This window comes from Equus quagga, chromosome 1, assembly GCF_021613505.1.
Source record: "Equus quagga isolate Etosha38 chromosome 1, UCLA_HA_Equagga_1.0, whole genome shotgun sequence".
NCBI classification, from domain to species: domain Eukaryota; kingdom Metazoa; phylum Chordata; class Mammalia; order Perissodactyla; family Equidae; genus Equus; species Equus quagga.
The window spans coordinates 59,215,271-59,237,598 of NC_060267.1; the positions used below are offsets into that span (position 1 = coordinate 59,215,271).

Genomic DNA, 22,328 nt, shown 5'->3' on the forward strand with positions numbered 1-22,328 from the left:
TGCAATGAAACTAGCCTGAACCAGGGGTGACAGTTCATTTAACAAATCTTCATTCAGTACCTACCATGTACCAGGCTCTGTTCTAGGCACTGGGGATAAAGCAATGAGAAAAAACTCTGCTTTTCTGGAGCCCTTATGAGGAGTAATAGATAATAAACAAATAAAATAATTTCTGATAGTGAAAAAAATGCCAAAGAGAAAATAAAAGAGGGTAATGAGATAGGAGTGTGACTTGCCAGAGGGGCTGGGATGGTCAGAGAAGGTCTTACTGAGGAGGTGATGTTTGAGCTGAAGCCTGAATGATGAGATGATTGGGGGCAGAAGGAACAGCAGGTGCAAAAGGCCCTGAGATATTAATGAACTTAGCATGTTTAAGGACAGAAGGAAGTACAGCTGGAGCATTCTGAGCAAGGGAGAATGACAGAGGGGGCTCTCTAAGCACTGACTGGGGGTGACAGGAGCACATAGTTTGAAAATGCCCCTGGGAGTGATTCTGAAACACCTCCCTGATAGGGTTGTCACTGTCCACTTAAGACTCACTGAAGTAAATAAATGGGAAAAGATGAGGGATAGGAAAACCTGGCCTTATAACCATTTCACATGCAATACAAGGTAGTGCAGAGAACAATAGTCGGACTGTGGCTTAGGCAGAATTCTAGCTCTGCCACTTCCTAGCTGTGTGACCTTGGGCAAAGGACTTAATCTCTCTAGATTTCCAATACCCTGATCTGTCAAGTAAGGATATTAATGCCTGCCTCACGGACTTGCTGAGCCAGAGTTGTGCTAGTGAGCCACACTGGGGGTTCAGGTGGTGTGGATGCTTCTCGCGCCACCTTGTGTTCACTCAAATGTTTACAGTGTGCACATGTTGTATCAGAAGCACAGCCCATACACAGGCAGTGCTACTGTGCAGTGTCCTGGAGTTTTGTGTTTAGTTCTGTGCCCTGTGTTTGGCGGGACACTGACCTAGAGACTGGCTGAAAGACCAGGAGAGGATTAGTCTTGGGGAACACACCTCTCTGTAGAGGGAGCTGATGTGGATGGACTCTGACGCTCCAATGCCAGGATCATAAAAGAATGGGAGTGGGTGGACAGGAGGCTGATTCTGGCTGCAAGTAAAGAAATATTTTATTATGGTTAGATTCTCTCAAGAATGAAATCTGCTGGCTTGAGAGGAGACAAGGGACGATGATCTTGACTGAAAATCTGGGACTGGCTCCAAGTCTTTAGGCCTTAGACACAAAGAAAATGGTGGTTCTGCCATTGACAGAAATGGAAGTCATAAGGAGAAAAGAGAAAAGCTAACTGTTCTTAAAGAGCAAATTTTAAGTGAAAGCAGAACCATAAAGCACAGTGATCTAGAGATCAAGAGGAAGGTCAGACTAAAGCTGTGCGTTCAGGAGTCATCTGTACGCATGTTGAACTTGAACAGTGCCAGGAATAAAGTGTAAAGTGAGATATAAGAATTAAGCCTTAGGGCTGTCCCCGTGGCCCAGTGGTTAAGTTCGGCACTCTGCTTCGGTGGCCTAGGGTTTCACCAGTTCGAATCCTGGGTGTGGACATGCCACAACTAGAAGGACCCACAACTAAAAATATACAACTATGTACCGGGGGCTTTGGGAGAAAAATGAAAAAAAACTTTAAAAAAAAAAAAGCAGCCTTAAGATACACCTACCTTTGAAGTCAAGAAAATGAAGGGAGTATACAAGACAGTTCAGTATCACGAAAACAATAGGAAAAGTTTTACAAAAGAAGGGGGAGCAGTGTCACATTCCACAAACTTGGATTACCCCTACCCCGTTCAAGTCCTACACCCCAGTTCCTGCCCATCCGTTCCCCTTTCCACAGTGAGCATCAGCTCCTGTCTGCTTCTTTGCTTCCTCTCATGTGGGTTTCAGTGTCTGTCTGATTCCTTCTCCATCCCTATTGCCACAGGGGGTGGTGCTGAGAGCCGACCAGTCCTTCGCTACAGCAAGGAGCAGAGGCCAACAACGCTGCCCATCCAGCCTTTCGTGTTCCAGCACCACTTCCCCAAGCAGTTGGCCAAGGCCCGGGCCCTCCACAGCCTTTCCCAACTCTACAGCCTCTCGGGCTGCAGCCGTGCACAGCAGCCTGCCCCACTGGCTGCCCCCACTGCTCAAGTCCCAGCCCCAGCTCCTTCAGGGGAGTCACAAGCATCCGCCAACAAAGGGGCCGGGAAAGCTGGGCCTGAGCCAGAAACCTCACGGCCATCACCCCTGGGCAGCTACTCCCCCATTCGGAGTGCTGGCCCCTTTGGGCCCAGCACCGACTCTTCTCCTTCCACTTCGTGCTCCCCTCCCCCAGAGCAGGCCACAGCCACAGAAAGCCCACCCCCATGGAGCCACTCCTGTCCTCCTGCTGTCCGGCCTGCTACCTCCCAGCAGCCACCAAAGGAGGATCAGAAGATACTGACCTTGGCTGAGTACCGACTCCATGGAACAGGAAGCCTGCCTCCTCTGGGCTCCTGGAGATCTGGCTTCAGCCGAGCAGAGAGCCTGGCCCGGGGAGGTGGTGAGGGCAGCATGGCCTCCAGGCCCAGTAACGGTATGAACTTCACTGCCCACCCCGGCATGACCCCAAGTACTTCTGTCTCCCCTTTGATTGGCTTTTTATACTCCAGCCTGGGGCCAGAGGTTATAATGTTTGCATCTCCTTCCCCAGCATCTGTGGTTAATATCCCCACACTCCCAGCCCTCATGTTTTATATGGGCCCACTGGGTAGATATGAAATGCTGTCTCCTACTAACTCTTGCCTGTCTCTTCTGCTAATCTGTTCTGCTTTCAGCCAACCACCTATCCCCTCAAGCACTCAAGTGGCGGGAGTACAGGAGGAAGAACCCACTAGGGCCGCCTGGCTTGTCAGGGAGCCTAGACCGAAGGCCACAGGAAGCTCGGCTGGCCCGAAGGAACCCCATCTTTGAGTTTCCTGGCTCCCTCAGTGCTGCTGGCCATCTGAACTGCCGGCTGAATGGTTTGTGGGCCAGGTCCCCAGTACACCCAGGGCAGGCTCTGCCATAGCTGGGAAGGGGTAGAGAAGGAACTGCTTCAGGGTATGAGGCACAGAACTGAGCTGCAACTCTTGGAAAGAGAGTTGCTTGGGACTGATTTTTCTCTTCTTTCAAGGTCAAGTAGTGAAGCCATTACCACTGACCTGCCCTGACTTCCAAGACCCCTTTTCCTTGACCGAGAAGCCTCCAGCTGAGTTTTGTCTATCCCCAGATGGCAACTCAGAGGCCATTTCCATTGACCTGCTTCAGAAAAAAGGTGAATATTGCCCCCAGCTCAGGCCAGGAATTCTGTTGTCACTACCTATTTGTGCCTGTTGCCCTACCTTCTAGCCCTCCAGAATAGTTCCCTGTCTGAGAACTCCAAGTGCTAGGAGGACTTAGAGTACAGGCATTGGGGCGAGAGGTAGAAAGTCTTTGTCCTATGTGTTGTATGTGCGAGGGGGCCAGGGTCATTTATCAGATGCTTGAGAATCAGGCTTCAGTCTCTTCCCTCAGGGAGCTAAGGATGGTGAGGGAGACTGCCATGTCATAAATCAGTGCCCAGTGCTCTAATTGGGGGAGTTCAAGTACTACGGGACCCAGCAGCTTGGGTAAGCATGATGGTGACACCTAGTAAGATACGGACTGACAAGGAACCACTCAATTATCAAATAAGGGACCATTGAAGTAAGACAGAGAGCTGTTTAAAGATGGTAGGGAAAGAATTGAGCATAATTGTGGGCTGAAGGGAAGGAGCCTGTGAGAAGGGAGAAGGATGAAGCCCAAGTCCCTTGCAGAGGCAGAGTGGGAGATTCAAAGCTTAGGGAGAGCAAGAACTTTGGGCAAGAAGGGGAACAGCCACCTTCCTCCAAGATAGAGGGAGTGAGAGACGGGAGGGAGGATAGATATATTATAGTTATGTCTTTTGGATGGAGAGGGAAGTTGAATTCATGACCAGTGGCCTCTGTTCTCTGTGTGGAGTAGAACCAAGGACTTGAGAAGAATGGTAAAGATTTGGCATGGCAACTTGAGAGCATAGTAGAGGCACATTAGAGAAGTGCCCTGGTCAGTCACTGATGTGAGTGGCCCTGGACTTTCTCCAGCAGCAAATAGCCTGGTTTCTCAGAGTGGAGAAGACAGACAGTTAGATTGACCCAGGACTGGAATAAGAGGGCAAGGAAATGAGAACACCGAAGGTCTTGACAGTGGAATCATTGAGGTGGGTCCAGGCTGACAGGTGAAAACAGGAGGGGCTTGAGAACTGGGCAAAAACAGGAAGGCCCAGGGCCTGGTGCCTTGGTGAGACCCATGTGCAGGGGCAGAGAGAGAGTGTGGAAGCCCTTCCCTCTCCCCACTTAGGGCTCAGTCCCACCTGAGTTGTCCAGGGACTTGATTAGGGACCTGTCACATCTAATTCTCACTTGCAGGGCTCGTGAAAGCTGTTAACACTGCTGTGGACCTCATTGTGGCCCATTTTGGCACAAGCCGGGATCCTGGGGTGAAGGTAGGTGAGAAACTGGAGAGCTGAGCTCTACCTTGCTGACCCTCACCTATTCTGTGCTACCACCTTCCCTTGCTCTCTTGTATCTAGAGCTCAGGGTTGGATACTTAGGGATGAGGATCGCAAGAGAAGCACCATGAAGGGTGACTAAGAGAGTCGGAGAGGACCAAGGTCAGGCTTCAAATCATTCCCTGTACTTCCTACTGCATCCACAGGCAAAGCTTGGGAATAGTTCTGTGAGCCCCAATGTAGGCCACCTGGTTCTGAAGTACTTGTGCCCTGCCGTCCGGGCTGTGCTGGAGGATGGGCTCAAGGCCTTTGTGCTAGATGTCATCATTGGGCAACGGAAGAACATGCCGTGGAGTGTGGTTGAGGCTTCCACACAGCTAGGTAAGTGCTGGGTGGCAAGATGGGGACCCCAGGCTGAATTTAGGGTTCCAGAGATTGGGCGTGTGACTTCCAACTCTGTCTTCCTCCCAGGCCCATCCACCAAGGTCCTGCATGGCCTCTACAACAAAGTCAGCCAATTCCCAGAGCTCACCAGTCATACCATGCGCTTCAACGCCTTCATCCTCGGCCTGCTCAAGTGAGTGTGTGGAACAGCAAGATCTGCAAACCACTGGCCCCTCCCCTGGGCTCTGCCAGCTATAAGGAAACAACTCCCTAGACTGAGACAAAAAGGGGATCTGTGGGATCTGTAGCCAGGGCCCAGCCTCACTTTCTCCCTACCTAACTACAGCTTCTCTCAGTAGGTCCTTGGTTTCCCACCACACCCACGACCCTCTGGCAGTGATCATCAACATGGTCTTCTGCTTTTATAAATCCATAACCTGGTTTATTTGAAAATTAATCTGGTTCTCAGTTTCTCCGGATATTGCAAACCCTGATCCTCTCAATTCCAGCACTGCTTCCAAATCTTGCTTGACCCTAAGTCCACCTTGGGACCCACATCACAGTATTCTTCTTTCTCAAGTATGGGCTCAGGTCATTTCCTGAGCTACCCTGTACTCTCCTTCAGTAGCTGCCCTGACTTCTCGGGTCTTTTGCAGGCCAACTCCATTCTAGGAGGAAGTGATTGGCTTATGAATCAAATGTTCACCCCCTTCCTACATCCCCACTGACTTTCTAGAACTTTATTACATGAAATGAAACGGGTAGCATCCCTGCCGTAGAAAGGAGGTGTTCACTTATACCCCTGCCCTAGGTCTGTCTCCCTTGTACCTTATCATCTGGCTATATCCACACAAGACTCAACTCTCCTCCTATCTCCCTACAGCATCCGGTCCCTGGAGTTCTGGTTTAATCACCTCTATAACCACGAAGGTAATGCCCAGAACCCTGCTCTCTCTTGCAGCTCAGCATAAGCCAGACCTCAGATGATCAAAAGAGGGAGGCAGAGCTGTCTTTTCAGATGCTAGAGGTGGGGAGGGGAACAACACAAGCTTTCATTCTCAAAGCTTAGGCTTTTACCCAGTCCTCCCCTGCTTCTGCTTGTGTTAGAGCCTTGGAGTCAGGCAATCTGGAAGTCAGGGTGGCCAGGAATCCCAACACCTCTCTCCTCCACTCGGGGCCTCCACTTAAAGATGTGGAGTTTATGCTCCGCACAACTTCAGGAGGCATCATTTACGCTGTTGTACTTGTAAGTGGCACACTCCACAGCTGGTGGCTTTGCCCAGGCTGGCTTTCACAGGCCCACCCTAGGCTAGGCTCTGCCTCTCTTTGTGGGTCAGTCCCTCTCTCTTTCTCCCCCAGATATCATCCAGACCCACTACCAGCCATGGGGCTTCCTGAGCGCAGCACATACCGTGTGCCCCGGCCTCTTTGAGGAGCTGCTGCTGCTGCTACAGCCCCTGGCCCTGCTGCCCTTCAGCCTCGACTTGCTCTTCCAGCACCGGCTGCTGCAAAGTGGGCAGCAGCAGCGGCAGCACAAGGAGCTGCTGCGGGTGTCCCAGGACCTGCTGCTATCCGCCCACTCAACGCTGCAGTTGGCCCAGGCCCGGGGCCAGGAGGGCCCTGGAGACATGGACAGGGCAGCCCATGGGGAGCGGGTGAAGGGTGTGGGTGCCCCAGAAGGTGGAGAAGATGAAGAGGAAGAAGAGGAGACAGAAGAGATGGCAGAGGCAGCTGGGGGCTCAGGGCGTGGCAGGTGGGCCCAAGGTGGGCAGGCTGGCTGGTGGTACCAGCTCATGCAGAGCTCCCAGGTCTACATCGATGGCTCCACTGAGGGTTCTAGGTTTCCCCGAGGTGGCAGCAATAGCAGCAGTGGCAGCAGCAGTGAGAAAAAGAAAGGAGCCGGAGGCAGGGGGCCACCCCCCCGAGAGGGAGTTGTGGAGGGAGCTGAGGCCTGCCCTGCCCCTGAGGAGACTCTGGGCAGGGCCTGGCCCTTCTGGATGGGAAGCCCCCCTGATTCTGTGCTGGCCGAGCTGAGACGCAGTCGGGAGAGGGAGGGGTCGACTGCTCCCCCAGCAGAAAATGAGGAAGGAACCTCTGAGCCTTCACCTGGGGGCATCAAGTGGGGACACCTTTTTGGGTCCCGAAAGGTTCAGCGGGAAGCCCGGCCCACAAACAGGTAAGAGGCAGCCCGTAGTGTAGATGGAGGGAGTGGGGCACCTGATCTAAGCCAGGACACAGACAGAGCCAGGGCCCTGGCTGCTCTCCCCTAGGCTACCCTCAGACTGGCTGAGCCTGGACAAGTCCATGTTCCAACTAGTGGTGCAGACAGTGGGTGCCCGCCGGGAGCCAGAGCCCAGGGAGAGCCTGCAGGAGCCACACCCTCCAGCCCTGCCCTCCAAGCCTCCATGGTGAGTCCTGGGGGACAGAAGGATTAGGGGCTGCGTTTGGCTTTGGGTGGGGTTTCTCTGACATTCATTTGTTGTTTCCCCAGCAAGGTGACGGCACTGTGCCACCATCTGGCCACAGGCCCTGGACAGCTGAGCTTCCACAAGGGAGATATCCTACGGGTGCTGGGGCCAGCCAAAGGAGACTGGCTGCATTGCAGCCGTGGCACTGACATGGGCCTGGTGCCTCTGGCCTACGTGACATTGACCCCAACTTCAAGTCCAACACCCGGAAGCAGCCAAAACTGAGGCCCTGTGCATGCTGGTGGCCTCGGGGACCCTCATAACCCCCAGACTCAGAGCCTGAGAGCCCTTCCCTCTGGCTTGGCTACTGAGAGTAGACTGAGAGCTGGGGGCCACATATGCCTGTGCTCAGTATTAATTACTCCCCCTTAATTGTCCCAGTGACCTCGTCCAGATCTCCACCCAGGAAAGGAGGGAAGGGACACAGCACTGGGCTGCCAGGATTTCCCCAGCCCATCTGGGCCAGCCCTTCCATGGGTACAGACAAGTACGTCTGTATGGAGGGAGGTGACCAGAAGCCCATTTGCAGGGTTCCCTAGGCCAGGTGGTGAGGAGGAGGGGTAACAGTATTGGGGCCAGATCCCTAAGCCCCCAGCTGTAAATAGGCTGTGGCCAGTACCTGGTGATCAGAAGAGGGAGGAGGAGCCCAGGCTTCTGTTTATGTATTTTATTTATTTATTTATTACACCTATTAATAAAAAAGGTGCTCAGCCTCCAAACCATTTTCTCTTTGTGGCTCCCACTACCCTCTGGCCCATCTCTCTTCCTTCCAAAAGGATGGCTGGGACAGGATGAAAAGGGAAGAAAGAACTTGAAGTCCAGGTACCTACACCAGGAGCTGCCTCTGGAGGGTGCTGAGGCCCAGAGCATCATGGGTGAGATGCCAAGATGTGTGGCCAAACTGGAACTTACACCCTGTGTGACCCAGAGAGTCTGTCACTTGAAACTAGTGGCACGGAAAAGCCATTTATTTCTCAGCCAGTTGTCCAGACCCTCCAAAATCTGGTCCTGACTCCCCACTGTGAGCTGCCTCAGTTTCCTTTTCTGCCCAATGATAAAGCTCAACCACATGATCCGAGGTTTCCCCTTACCTATTAGTTCCAACCCCCCAAACCACGTCCCCCCATCCCCCTCCATGATATTCCAGTCCCCAAAGCCTCCCTCTGGGACTATCCTTTACTTGGCACAGAGCCCCCATAGTTAGGTAAAAGGCCCAGGTTCTGAGGGAAAGTCATGGAAAGTGGGAGGAGATGTTTGGGATCCTTCTGAGGTCTGCCCCATGAGTACATCTGTCCAAATTCCTGCAGTGCCTGGTTGGTAAGCACAGGAAAGCTGGAGCCGAAGAGGAAGCAGGCATGGGGCACATAACCAGTGAAGCCTGGGGGATGGGATACTGAGTCAGGACCTCCTGGGGGCCTCCCCACACCTTTGGTCATTACCCACCTCCTCTCACCTGACATGAAGAACTTGCGAGGATCTCTGTCATCCATGGAGTAGGGGGAAGCCTTGTGAGGGGAGTGGAGAGAAGAAATAGGGCTTTCAAATTCAGCCCTTGTGCCCTAACACAAGCTCCCAGGGAGGTGGAGCTGGCAGTCAACTCCATGTCCCCCGTACCCACAGCCAAGCTACTCATGGCCATCCCCAGGCCTGGCCACACAGATGTAAGGCTCCCTACTCCCACCCCACTGCAGACCCCTCAGCTTTCTTGGTCTCACTTGTTCTACCTTCTCTCCCAGCTGTGGCTCCTCCTTGGCCTCCAGCTCTGGCTCCAGTGTTGGCTCTTGGTCTTTCCCCATGTCTTTTTCTCCCTTAGCCTCCTTTGGCAGCTGCTCTTGACTCCCTTGTCCCCCATGCCACTGAGTAAAATGATGCAGAGCCTCAGCCCACACCTGGCTGCAGTTCTTGGCAAAAATGAACTGTGCCTGGGGTACAAATCCTGGGTGGGCAGGGGATGAGGAAGATTTCTGTTAGTGTTTGGGACACATGTTCTGGGATTGGGGGCACCTGTTCACACCTGTGTACCCAGGGATCATGCTAGAGCTGAGCCTTTCGTGCCCATGCCTGACACGCAGGCTTCTTCTCCTGGGAACCTCGGGAGATCTTGGAGGTCAAATGGGAGGCAGAAGTGTGCAATGGGCAGGGGGCCAGGCTAGGCCAGGAGAGCCCCGAAGTAGATGACCAGTAATCTGACCATAGGCCTGGCCCATGCTGAACCGAAATAGTGGGCAGTGTCCAGTGTACCTGTAGCACAGGACTCACCCAGTCACCTCCAGAATCCCTCTGCCCCACCATCCCAAGAGGCAGAAGCAGAGATCTTTGAAGCCCTAATCTTTTCTGGACTCAGCTGTGTATATATTTGGAGGAGGCATTTCTCAGTTCTCTTTCTGGGTTTTACCCTTCCCCTCTGCTGTTACCCTGTTACCATGGAGAAGACAACACAGAGCTTTGTGGCAAGCCCAGCTACCACTTTTCCTTTGCTTTTCCGTCCAACACCATTGATACCCCAGCCCTGGGCCTCCCAAACCACTATGTCCTCTTGGCCCAGAGGTCTAGGGGACACAACTCCTATCCCTCTACCCCTATCCTCAGAAGGAAGCAGGGGTATGCTCTGGGTAAGAAGTTTTACCCCGGGATATGATGAGGGTGCTGAGGGTTCAGCCCCAGTGTGAAGGTGCTGGCCATAGTCCCGGGAACCCAGGCAGTTCGTTTTGTTTGCCTTTGAGCCGATGGCTCTGCGCTGTGTGTACTGTGTCCAGGGCTACAGGGCCGAGCCAGAGGCAGGAGGCGGGGCCTAGGAAGGAGCAAGGAGGGGGGCGCTAGTGAGACGACTGCCAAGGCCACCTGGAGCAGAACAGGAGAGCAGAGGCTCGCTAGTCTGTCTACTCCAGAACACAGTCCTGCCACCTGGGAGCAGGGAAGAGGCTGAGTACAACCTCCTCACAGCAGGACCTAAGGAAGCCCTAAGGTGGGAGGTGGGAGAACAAAAACTGTTAAGTCATTCAGCTCTCTCTCAAAAGATGACCCTTCTTCTTAAGCCCCCATCTCAGCACCTGCCTTTGGAAATGTGGCTTCTCCTCTGAGTCTTGTTTGAAGGTGATGCAGTTCCTGGGAAAAGAGAGTCTCTGAGGGGAGCCCAGAGCCTAGAAGGGAGGTGATGGAGAATAAAAAACCTAGAGACCTCTAGACAGTGACATTAAGTTTATTTCAGGAATTATTTTTTGGATTCCTACTATAATTTGGATCATCATCCATTTAACAAATATGCCATGCTCTGCTAGGCAAACTTGACCGTGGCAGAATGTACACCATGATGGAGTCAGAAAAGCTAAGCTCCGTGTCACTTTGGGCAAGTCATTTAGTATTTCTGAACCCCACTATCCTCATTTATAAAATGAGGATACTACTGCTCACTCTGCTACTGTTGTGAGGCTCAAAGTGATGTATGGAAATGTGTTTTGTAACAGTAAAAACCAAGGAGCTGGAATGGTCGGGTAGAGGAAAGAGCAGAGCATGAGGTCAGGCAGTCATGGGCTCCTAATAGTTTGAGCCAACCTTACCTTCTCTGAGCCAGGTGACTTAACTTCTTCTGAACCTGAACTCCTCAACTCTACCATGAAGGTTAAAATAACCTAACCTAGCAAGGTGCTGTCAAGGATAAAGTCGGATAGTGTGTGTGAAAGAACCCCAGCACCTGGCACATAGCTACTGAAACTTAATTTCCTTCTCTGCTGTCTAATACTGTCTCTAAGCTTCTAACAAGTATGGAGATCAATGGATGGTTAGTAAATTCAGGGGATATGGGTTTTCTTACTGTGGGAGTTGAAGGAAAGGAGATATGAGGGTAATGTGCATTTTCGGGGCCAGCCCCATAGCCAAGTGGTTGGGTTCAAGCGCTCTGCGTTGGCGGCCCAGGCTTTTCCTGGTTCAGATCCTGGGCACGGACATGGCACCACTCATGAGGCCACGCTGAGGCAGTGTCCCACATAGCACAACTAGAGGCACTCACAACTAGAATCTACAGCGATGTACTGGGGGGCTTTGGGGAGAAAAAAAAAAAGAGATTGGCAACAGTTGTTAGCTCAGGTGCCAATCTTTTTTTTTAAAAAATGTGCATTTTCCTCCTAGGATACAGCTCCAAATAAGCCTTATTCAACTGTAAGTTGTCCTGAAAACAGGGCAATCTATCTGGATATGGCTGGTCTGAGCACAGAGGATGGATCCCAGCAAAGGAAACCGCACAGTCTCTTTCTGGCCTTTTTACATGTGTAACATTCTCCAAATCCACAAAGATCGATATTAATTTATTCAGTCCACTTTTTTTAAACATCTCTGCTAGGCAAATACCTTCTGGTCAATGAATAGATGAGTAAGCTGTAATTCTTGACCTCAGTGATTTTAAAATTTTAAAGACAAGTGCAGAGAGAGAATAAAATAAACACCACAATGGAGATTTAAACAAAAACAAGTGACCTTATAATAGGCCACAAAGAAGAATCTCAAAAATCCCAACAAGCACAAATAAGCCACGTTTTCTCACACAAACACAGTAAACCTGTAAATGAAAAAAAAATTAAGTTAACCAAACAAAAAACCAACACTTAGACATTTTTTAAATGCCCTCTTAAATAACTGTTAGGACAAAGAAAAGAAGTGTGATTACACATCATCATTTAGAAATAAATAACAAATGAGAATTCAATCAAATTCAGAGGCAGTTTTTAGCCTCAAGTGCACACTGGCGTCATGACTAAGGACATAGGCTTGAATCTGGTTCCATCACTTACTAGCTGTAACCTCGAGCAAGTTAGTAAACCTCTCTGTCTCTCTTTTTCCCTCATCTATAAAATGAGAATGGTAATACTGTAAGAATTAACTTAAATGGTACATGTAAAACAGAATAGTTATTGGCACCTAATAAACTGTCAATATTATTAAATAAGCATTCCAGTGGGAGCTGTTTTTGTCACAAGAAGCTACTGTCTGCTTTTGCTGGCCCAAGTACAGGAACAGGGCCAAGAGTGAGAGGAAGAACCCCTGCCTGAGGATGAGTTAGATTCCATGCGTGTCCACAGAAAGAACACACAGCCTGCTGCATAGCCAGGCCTCATGGAAGCTGGAACTGAGACCCTGAGATCTAACAGGAGCCAAGGCAGTTATTTTCCCTCTTTTCTCCCCAGGGCCATGGTTTCTTTCTGCACATGTCCTCAGTCTCTCTCTCTCTCCTCCACACTCCCTCCCTCCTTCCTTCTCTCCCTTGCCCTCATCCCTCCCCCTCCCTTTCCCAAATGGATTTATCTGCCACTGAGTTCCCTCTCATAGCTTCGGTGTGCATATGCCTTAGCAAATCTCTGTACCCCTCTTCCCACCATCTCTACAACAGTCATTTCTTAAGCAGGGATGTGCTTCAGAATTACCTAGAGTGATTTTTAAAAATATTCATGCCTGGCCCCATCCAGGTTATTCTGGGAATTAGGGTCCTGGTACATTTTTGAAAACCTTTTAATTTGAAAAAAATCAACCTATAGAAAAATTGCAATAAAAATAGAACCTTTACCTAGATTTACCAATTGTTAACATTTTGCCACTCAGAAGTATAAGCTTTCATGTGCCCAGGAAGGAAGGAGAAGCAGATAAAGATGAGCACTGCTGTCTACACCACACTCATCTCTCTCAAGCCTGGCCTCACAGCAGATACAGAGACCACTGTTAACAATCAGCTGTGCCTAGGGAGTGCAGGAGGGCACGTGCTGCAGACCATGATGGCTTCAACAGAACAATCTGCAGACAGGCTAGCCAGGTAAACAAGTGTAAAACCAACTACCCAACTAGCAAAATTAGCTAACTAATAACTAAGCAGTCAACTCAAGAAGTCAGAAATGAGGAATATAATAAGCTAAGAAATAAGGAGGAAAAATTTATGAACCTAACAATAGAAACTGGTAAATCAGAAAACAGGAAAATAATTGAAATGTCTACTATAAGATCTATTAAAAAAAAGACAAAATAAGCAAACTACTGGCACAGCTAGCCAAGAGAAAAAAATACTACACAAACCCTTTAATGGCATGAAGAAGTAGCTTAAAACACAGGCACACAAGAATTTTTTTTTTTTTTTTTTAAGGATTGGCACCTGGGCTAACAATTGTTGCCAATCTTTTTCTTTTTTTTTCTTGCTTTATCTCCCCAAACCCCCCCTGTACACAGTTGTATATCTTAGTTGCATGTCCTTCTAGTTGTGGGATGTGGGACGCTGCCTCAACCTGGCCTGACGAGCGGTGCCATGTCCGCGCCCAGGATCCGAACCCTGGGCCGCTGCAGCGGAGCGCGCAAACTTAACCACTCGGCCATGGAGCCGGCCCCAGGAATTTTTTTTTTTAAAGAAATACTCTATTTCTTTTCTTTCTGTTTTTTTTTTTTTTTTTTTTAGAAAGATTAGCCCTGAGCTAACATCTGCCAATCCTCCTCTTTTTGCTGAGGAAAACTGGCCCTGAGCTAACATCCGCACCCATCTGCCTCTATTTTATGTGTGGGACACCTGCCACAGCACGGCTTGATAAGTGGTGCCATGTCCGCACCCAGGATCTGAACCAGTGAACCCCAGGCTGCCAAAATGGAACATGCGAACTTAACCGCTGTGCCACTGGGCCAACCCCCAGGAATTTCTTTTTAATTATAGAAGAATACTAAGTGAAATTCTATATAACTAAAGTAGAAAATTTCAGTGAGGTTAATATTGTCTAGGAAAATATAAATCAAAATCAACCCAAAATGATATAGAACATCTGAATAAAATAAGCACAGAAGAAACTGAAAAAGTGGTCAAACAGATGCCCCTACCAAAAGACCCACATTATATACTTAATTTAAAAAATTAGTGTGAACTTAAGACCCAATAAATTCAAGACTTAACAAACCTCACACAAATTCAGACAAAAAATCCTAAATAAAACATCACACCAGAGACAGCAAACAGCAGGATGTGTGACATCATTGTCGTCTTTCCTCCAATCCAATGGCAGACACCACTAAATGATCACATCCCTCTTTCTGAGACCTCCTAAGACTCTGCAAGACAGCATATCTTGAGTGATTTCTGCCCAAGGTTCAGGATGGAGGGAATGCTGGCAAATATTCTGCTCTTTATCACGCCTGAGTTGACAGATCAGGAAGGGCAGATACCTTGTCCATCTATCTTGTTCACACTTTTATCCTCAGCATCAAACACAGGTGTCTGGCACATAGTATGAACTACACAAATCTAGTAGTATTGTAAAGGAATAACATCCATTAAGACTAGTAGGATTTAGCCAAAGCACTCCTGAGAAAAAGGAACAAAGTTGGAGGTATAATACTCCCTGAATTCACAATATACTACAAAGCTATAGTAATCAAAACAGCATGGTACTGGCACAAAAACAGACACACACATCAATGGAACAGAACTGAAAGCCCAGAAATGAAACCGCACATCTATGGACAGATAATCTTCGACAGAGGAGCTACGTACAATGGAGAAAGGAAGGTCTCTTCAATAAATGGTGTTGGGAAAACTGGACAGCCACATGTCAAAGAATAAAAGTAGACCACTATCTTATACATAAAAATTAACTCAAAATGGGTAAAGGACTTAAATGTAAGACCTGAAACTATAAAATTCCTAGAAGAAAATATAGGCAGTACATTCTTTGACATCAGCCTTAGCAGTATCTTTTCAAAGGGAAGGGAAACAAAAGAAAAAATAAACACGTGGGACTACATGAGACTAAAAAGCTTCTGCACAGCAAAGGAAGCCATAAAATGAAAGACAACTCACCAACTGGGAAAAAATATTTGCAAATCATATATCCAACAAGAGGTTAGTTTCCAAAATATATAAAGAACTCACACAACTCAACAACAAAAAAATGAACAACCCAATCAAAAAGTGGGCAGAGGATATGAACAGACATTTTTCCAAAGAAGATATACAGATGGCCAACAGGCACATGAAAAAATGTTCAACATCACTAATTAACATAGAAATGCAAATCAAAACTACAATGAGCTATTACCCCACACCCATCAGAATGGCTATAATCACTAAGACTAAAAATACCAAATGTTGGAGAGGGTGTGGAGAAAAAGGAACCCTCATACACTGCTGATGGGAATGCAACTGGTGCAGCCACTGTGGAAAGCAGTATGGAGATTTCTCAAAAAATTCAAAATAGAAACACCATATGATCCAGCTATCCCACTACTGGGTAGTTATCCAAAGGACATGAAATCAACAATCCAAAGAGATTTATGCAGCCCTGTGTTCACTGCAGCATTATTCACAATAGCCAAGATGTGGAAGCAACCCAAGAGCCCATCAATGGGTGAATGGATAAAGACCTGATATATATATAGACAATGGAATACCGCTCAGTCATAGAAAAGACAAAATTGTGCCATTTGCGACAACATGGATGGACCTTGAGGATATTACACTCAGTGAAAAAAGTCAGAGAAAGACAAATACCACGTGATTTTACTCATATGTGTAAGATAAACAAACACACACATTGATAAAGAGAACAGATTGATAGTTACCTGAGGGGAAGAGGGTCGGGGGAAGTCGAAAGGGGTAAAGGGACACACATGTGTGGTGACAGATAAAAACTAGACTACTGGTGGTGAGCACAATGCAATCTGTACAGAAACTGAAATATAATAGCATACACCTGAAATTTACAAAATGTCATAAGCCAATATGGCCTCAATAAAATAATTTAGGGGCCGGCCCTGTGACCAAGTGGTTAAGTTCACACACTCTGCTTCGGCAGCCCAGGGTTTTGCCAGTTCGGATCTTGGGCGTGAACGTGGCACTGTTCATCAAAGCCATGCTGAGGCAGCGTCCCACATGCCACAGCTAGAAGGACCCACAACTGAAAAATATACAACTATGTACCGGGGGGCTTTGGGGAGAAAAAGGAAAACATTTTTTAAAAGTCTAAAAAAAAAAAATGACTAGTAGGATTTATTCCAGGACCGCAACAATCATAGAACTGGAAAAATATATCAATGTAATTAACATAGGAATGAACCAAAGAAAATATAAGCTATTTGATCACCCTGACAGATATTGGGGGAACCTTTATAAAATTAAATATCTATTTGTGATTTTTAAAAAAGGATTTTTAGTAAACCAGGATTAGAAACATAATAAAGAATATTTTAAATGAACAGCCAGTATCAAACTGCATCAAACAGAAAAGCCAGAGCCAGGACTGGCAAACATCTCATGTGTCATACTAAACCCAGTCAACTATAGCCATTTGTGGGGTGTTACTGTGAGGTTCTGAAATAGGGCCGTGGCTCAGCAGAGAGAAGCATGAAGAACTGACTGTGTTTGCCGTGGGCATAAGATGGATGCTAGCATGTAGAGTTGATAGTCCTTCACTTCAGGCAATCTTATAAAAGTCAAAACCTAAACAGGACTGATCCCTACCACCTTTATTATTCAACAGTATTCTAGATGGTCTACACAGTGCATAAAACAAAAATAATAAGAACCTTAAATGTTGGAAATGAAGAAAAAAAATTACCATCTGCTTAACTTACAAAACCCTGAGAAGCAGCTGAAAAACAATAACTAGTAAGAGTACTAAGATGGCTTATTACATGAAAAATAAATTGAAATGTCAATAGCTCGCTTTTTTTTTTAAAGATTGCCACCTGAGCTAACATCTGTTGCCAATCTTCTTTTTTTTCCCTTCTGCTTCTCCCCAAAGCCTCCCAGTACATAGTTGTATATTCTAGTTGTAGGTCCTTCTGGTTGTACTATGTGGGACGCCACCCCAGCACTGCCTGATGAGCGGTACCATGTCTATGCACAGAATCCAAACTGGGGAAACCCAGGGCTGCCAAAGCAGAGCACACAAACCCAACCAGTTGGCCACAGGGCCGGCCCCATCAATAGATTTCTTATTAGCCAGAATTACCAATTAAATGACACAGTGAGGACTTCCACTTCCAGGACTATGGCAGAACAGTTGTTCTTCAGAGGACTATCTAAAGCAAATCAACAATATATGGTATACGTGTTGCTGGTTCACACAGAGAAAAGGGTCTTCAAGAGCACACCTTCCTTGGGGCCAGCCTGGTGGTGCAGCAGTTAAGTGTGCACGTTCCATTTCTCAATGGCCCAGGGTTTGCCAGTTCAGATCCTGGGTGTGGACATGGCACCGCTTGGCAAAAGCCATGCTGTGGTAGGCATTCCACAGGTAAAGTAGAGGAAGATGGGCATGGATGTTAGCTCAGGGCCAGTCTTCTTCAGCAAAAAGAGGAGGATTGGCAGTAGTTAGCTCAGGGCTAATCTTCCTAAAAAGAAAAAAAAAAGCACATCTTCCCCTCAAAAACAACAATAAACAAAACAAAAACAATAAAATGTGAATTGGGGCAGGTGGCATGGAGAAGAGGGGCTGTTCTGAGGGCATCCCTGGTTTGTGGTGTGATACCAATAAAGGCGCACTGAAGAAAATGTATCTCTAATGGGTGATAGCAGTCACATCATGAGAGAGGAAACCTGACTCCCTTCCCTTCTAAGGAAGGAGAAAAACATGGCCATTGTCATCTCCTTCAGTCCTGAGACTTGACAATGGCTTCCCCTAAGGAGCTATAAGTCAGGGAGTGGACTGATGCTTAGGCCAGTGGTAAGGTAGGGTAGCTGAAGCTGATAGTCTCATGCTAAGCTGGAAAGCTCAAAGAGAGAATGGGTAGTCATTGTTAGTGGTAAACCTCGTCTACAGCAGAATGAGAAACAAACCCTCCCTGGGGGGAGACTTCACCAGTTTAGATGTATAAGGCTCCCACAGATTAAGATCAAGGAATCAGTCCACAATCAAAGATTACCAAATGTACAAAAAAATCAAGCCACCATGTATGAGTCAGTAGAAACATCAAACAATAGATTTAGAGCTCCCAAGAACCACAGCTACAATGGTCAGATACAGAATATAGAAACGTTTTGTATAAAATATTTTAAGAAATACAGGTTACATACACAAGCTCCAAGAAATTATCAGGAATAAACAGACAAATTTTGAGGAAAAAAAGATATTTCTAGGATAAAAATGTTCAAATAAACTAAATTCAAAGGTAAAACAGAAGATCAGATCCAGCTGAAGAGAAAATTGCTCAACTGGAAAATAAAGAAATAACTCAGAATACAGCAGGGAGATAAAGGAGACAAAATATTAAAAAGGTGTTAGATATGGATGGAAGAATTAAAAATTCTAACATATTCTAACGGGAGTCTTAAATGAGAATAGAGAGAATTGAGGAGAGGCATTCTACAAAGAGAGAAGGGCTGTACATTTTCTAGAACTTATGTCTAAAACATTGTAGTGAAACCAAAGGCAAAGAAAAGGACTTAAAAAAACATAATGGGAACTATTTTCAGCATTATAGTGAGCTAGTTAGCTTGATTAACTCTCTCACTGAAAACTGAAAATGCTGATAAAATGTTTCATGAAATATTTACAAAATATTTTATAAAATATCATAAAACATTTTCAAATGCAAAGATGAGCTTTCAAGAAGTAGGGGACAACATGGATGAACCTGGAGGACATTATGCTAAGTGAAATAAGCCAGACACAGAAGAACACATTAACAAGAACACAGAACAAATGAACAAAGAGGAAGCATGGCTCCTATAGCCTGGTGCTGTGGGCCTGTACGGGGAAGCAATGGACCAGCAGACTATACATGCATTTAACAGGGAGTTCCAGGAAATGAAACAGCTTTAGGGGGTTTGTAAAGCTCTCCACACATCCATGGTTGACCAGAGGCTTTGTAAATGCACAGCAGGGACTAGAGTGGGCTCAAACCACCTACACATCCCTGGCCAACAGAGCCTGTGCACATGTACAAAGAAGACACGAGAGAGCCTGGTGGAAAGTACAGGCCAGGTCAACTTTGAAAAGGGCCTGAGCTTGAATGTGCTTCCCAGACCCATTACCAGACCCATCAGCAGAGAGTGTAGCCTTACTAGTGCAAGGCGATTGAGCACAACATCTGAACACTAAGATATACAGACACAGGCACTATCCCAAAGAAGCCAGACTTAAAAGCAAAAACAAGGGGGAAAAACCTGAGCAGAGGCATCAGCAGGTAGATAGATAACCGTTTTAGCCCAGGCAAGTTACTAAACAAACAAAATAACAATCCTCCATGTATGTGTGTGTGTGTGAGAGACAGGGTATGTGTATCAGACTCCAGAGTTGCTACAATTTATCATCTAAAATGTCTAGTATTCAACAAAAAGTTACAAGACATGCAAAGACACCAGAAAGTTTGACCTATGTCTTCCCATGGATTCCTGTTATGCTCTGGCATCACTTCCTTTCAACCTTTAGTATTTTTTCTAAGTCAGGCAAGTCTGCTAGTGATAAATTATCTCAGTCTCTGTGTATCTGGGAATGTCTTTATTTTGCCTTTGTTTTGTTTTGTTCCTCTGTTCCTCCTTTACTACCTTCTTTTGGTTTAAATAAATATTTGTTTATATTTATATTAATTTATATTAAATATTTATATTTATTTATAACAAATAAATGTTTGTTTATAAACCTAGGGCTGGGTAGGTTATTTTTAAAGGGTAGTTTTGCTGGATATAGAATTCTTGATTCAGTTTTTTTCTTTTAGCACTTGGAATATGAGATTCCACTGCCTTCTGGCCTGAGAAGTCAGCCATTAGTTGTTGTTCCCATGTACCTTACAAGTCATGATTCTTTTGCTGCTTTCAAGATTTTATCTTTTTCTTTTTTCTTTTCTGAATTCCCTTCCCCATCCCAGGCATCCAACGATCTGCTTTCTGACATTAGAATTTTGCCTTTTTCTGGAATTTCATGTAAATGGAATTTTACAGTATATAGCCTTTTGCGTATGACTTCTTTCACTTAGCAAGTTTTGAAATTCATCCACGTTGTGTGTATGAGTATTTCATTCCTTTTAATTGCTCAGTAATATTCTATAGTAGGGATATACTACAATTTCTTTATCCATTCACCAGTTTATGAACATGAGGATTTCTTCAAATTTGAGGCCATTATAAATAATACTGCTGTGAACATTTGTGTACACATCTTTTTGTGAACATAGTTTTCATTTTTGTGTGCTTGTCTTTCAACAATTTGACTAGACTGTAATCCCTAGAGCAACCATTAAGAAAGTAATTAAGGGGGCCTGCCCCGTGGCCCAGTGGTTAAGTTCGTGCGCTCCACTTAGGCTGGCCAGGGTTTTGCCAGTTCGAATCCTGGGCATGGACATGGCACCACTCATCCAGCCATGCTGAAGTGGCGCCCCACAGGCCACAAGTAAAAAAAATATATACAACTATGTACTGGGGGAGCTTTGGGGAGAAAAAGGAAAAATAAAATCTTTAAAAAAAAAAAAGAAAAGAAAAAGAAAGTAATTAAAATATATGTTTTAAAAAAAACAGGAAAACTAAAATAGTATGCTAACAAATATTTATTTAAACCAAAGAAGGTAGTAAAGGAGGAATAGAGGAACAAAACAAAATAAAACAAAAAAGCGACATGAGACAATGAAACATATGTCACACAAAAATGTAGACATGATTGTTCGTAGCAGCATCATTCATAATAGCAAAAAAGCGGAAATAACTCCAATGACCATCAACTGATGAACAGATAAATAAACATGATATATTCACACAATGGAATATTACTCAGCAATTAAAAAAAGAACAAAGTACTGATACATGCTATAATATAGATGAACCTTGAAAACATTATGCTAAGTAAAAAAAAACAAGATACAATAGACCATGTATTGTATGATTCCATATATGAAATGTCCAGAATAGCAAATCTATACAATCAGAAAGTGAATTCATGGTTGCCTAGGGCTGGGGGTAAGGAAGTTTGGGGGAAATACAGGGAGTAACTGCTAATGGATATGAGGCTTCTCCTTGGGATGATTAAAATATTCTAGAACTGATTGTGATGATAGTTGTACAACTCTGTGAGTATAGTAAAAACCACTGATTTGTACACTTTATTGATTGATTGATTGATTGATTGATTGATTTTTGAGGAAGATTAGCCCCAAGGTAACATCTGCTGCCAATTCTCCTCTTTTTGCTGAGGAAGACTGGCCCTGAGCTAACATCTATGCCCATCTTTCTCTACTTTATATGTGGCATGCCTGCCACAGCATGGCTTGCCAAGCGGTGTGTAGGTCCACACCTGGGATCCAAACCAGCGAACCTTAGGCCACTGAAGCGGAACCTTCAAACTTTAACTGCTGCGCCACCAGGCTGGCCCCTGAACTGTACACTTCAAGTGGGTGAACTATATGGTATATAAAGTACATCTCAATATAAAGCTAATAAAAAATAAAACTGTAAAATATGAAAAAAAAGCAAGCCAAATCTAATAACGTAAAAAATAAAGAACACATCAAGATCAAGACAGGTTTATTCTATAAATGCAAAGCTGGTTTAACATTAGAAAATTACCTAATGTAATGTACCATTGTTTAGAAATTTTTCCTCCCTTCCTCCTCCCACCTCTGTAGACTGAGTATAGTTTGGGCTTGGCCATATGACTTCCTCTGACCATTGGAAGTTGACAGACAATGGAACCTGAAGACATGAAAAGTAGTTGAAAATTTGCTTGTCTTCTTGCCCTTCTTCCATCACCATGAGAAGAACATGCCCAGACTATCCTGCTGGTCCCAGAAGGAGTAAGAGACAGATGGAGCACAGCAAAAGCATCCAGCCAATCCCAGTTCAGAATGCTGACCCCAGTCAACCCACAGATTTATGAGACTAAATAATTGTTTTATGCCACTGAGGGTTTTTGGGGGTTTTTTTTCTGCTTTTTCTCCCCAAATCCCCCCAGTACATACTTGTATATTTTAGTTGTGGATCCTTCTATTTGTAGCATCGGGGATGCCACCTCAGCATGG

General features: G+C 46.0%; 2 protein-coding genes across 6 annotated transcripts in view; one reads left to right on the forward strand and one right to left on the reverse strand.

Moving 5' to 3' along the window:
* The window catches only part of RUSC2 (RUN and SH3 domain containing 2), a 60,405-nt gene extending 52,343 nt beyond the window's left edge, over positions 1-8,062 (forward strand). For 2 of the 5 annotated variants that reach the window (XM_046670859.1, XM_046670851.1), the window contains exons 3-12: positions 1,936-2,565; positions 2,807-2,992; positions 3,145-3,285; positions 4,436-4,512; positions 4,725-4,899; positions 4,990-5,095; positions 5,786-5,832; positions 6,262-7,078; positions 7,173-7,310; positions 7,394-8,061. In XM_046670859.1, coding sequence (XP_046526815.1) covers positions 1,936-2,565; positions 2,807-2,992; positions 3,145-3,285; positions 4,436-4,512; positions 4,725-4,899; positions 4,990-5,095; positions 5,786-5,832; positions 6,262-7,078; positions 7,173-7,310; positions 7,394-7,595 — 2,519 coding nt within the window. In that variant the 3' untranslated portion in view covers positions 7,596-8,061. Of the gene's footprint in view, positions 1-1,935; positions 2,566-2,806; positions 2,993-3,144; positions 3,286-4,435; positions 4,513-4,724; positions 4,900-4,989; positions 5,096-5,785; positions 5,833-6,261; positions 7,079-7,172; positions 7,311-7,393 lie in introns of all 5 variants that reach the window. The other 3 variants (XM_046670869.1, XM_046670843.1, XM_046670875.1) reach the window with 3 other exon arrangements.
* A 132-nt stretch (positions 8,063-8,194) lies between these two features.
* FAM166B (family with sequence similarity 166 member B) lies at positions 8,195-11,343 on the reverse strand. The gene is given in 6 exon segments (XM_046670882.1): positions 8,195-8,285; positions 8,551-8,748; positions 8,824-8,875; positions 9,086-9,306; positions 9,385-9,611; positions 9,997-11,343. Coding segments are annotated over 6 exon segments (843 nt in total). The 5' UTR covers positions 10,053-11,343; the 3' UTR covers positions 8,195-8,196.
* Between the last annotated feature and the right edge of the window lie 10,985 nt (positions 11,344-22,328).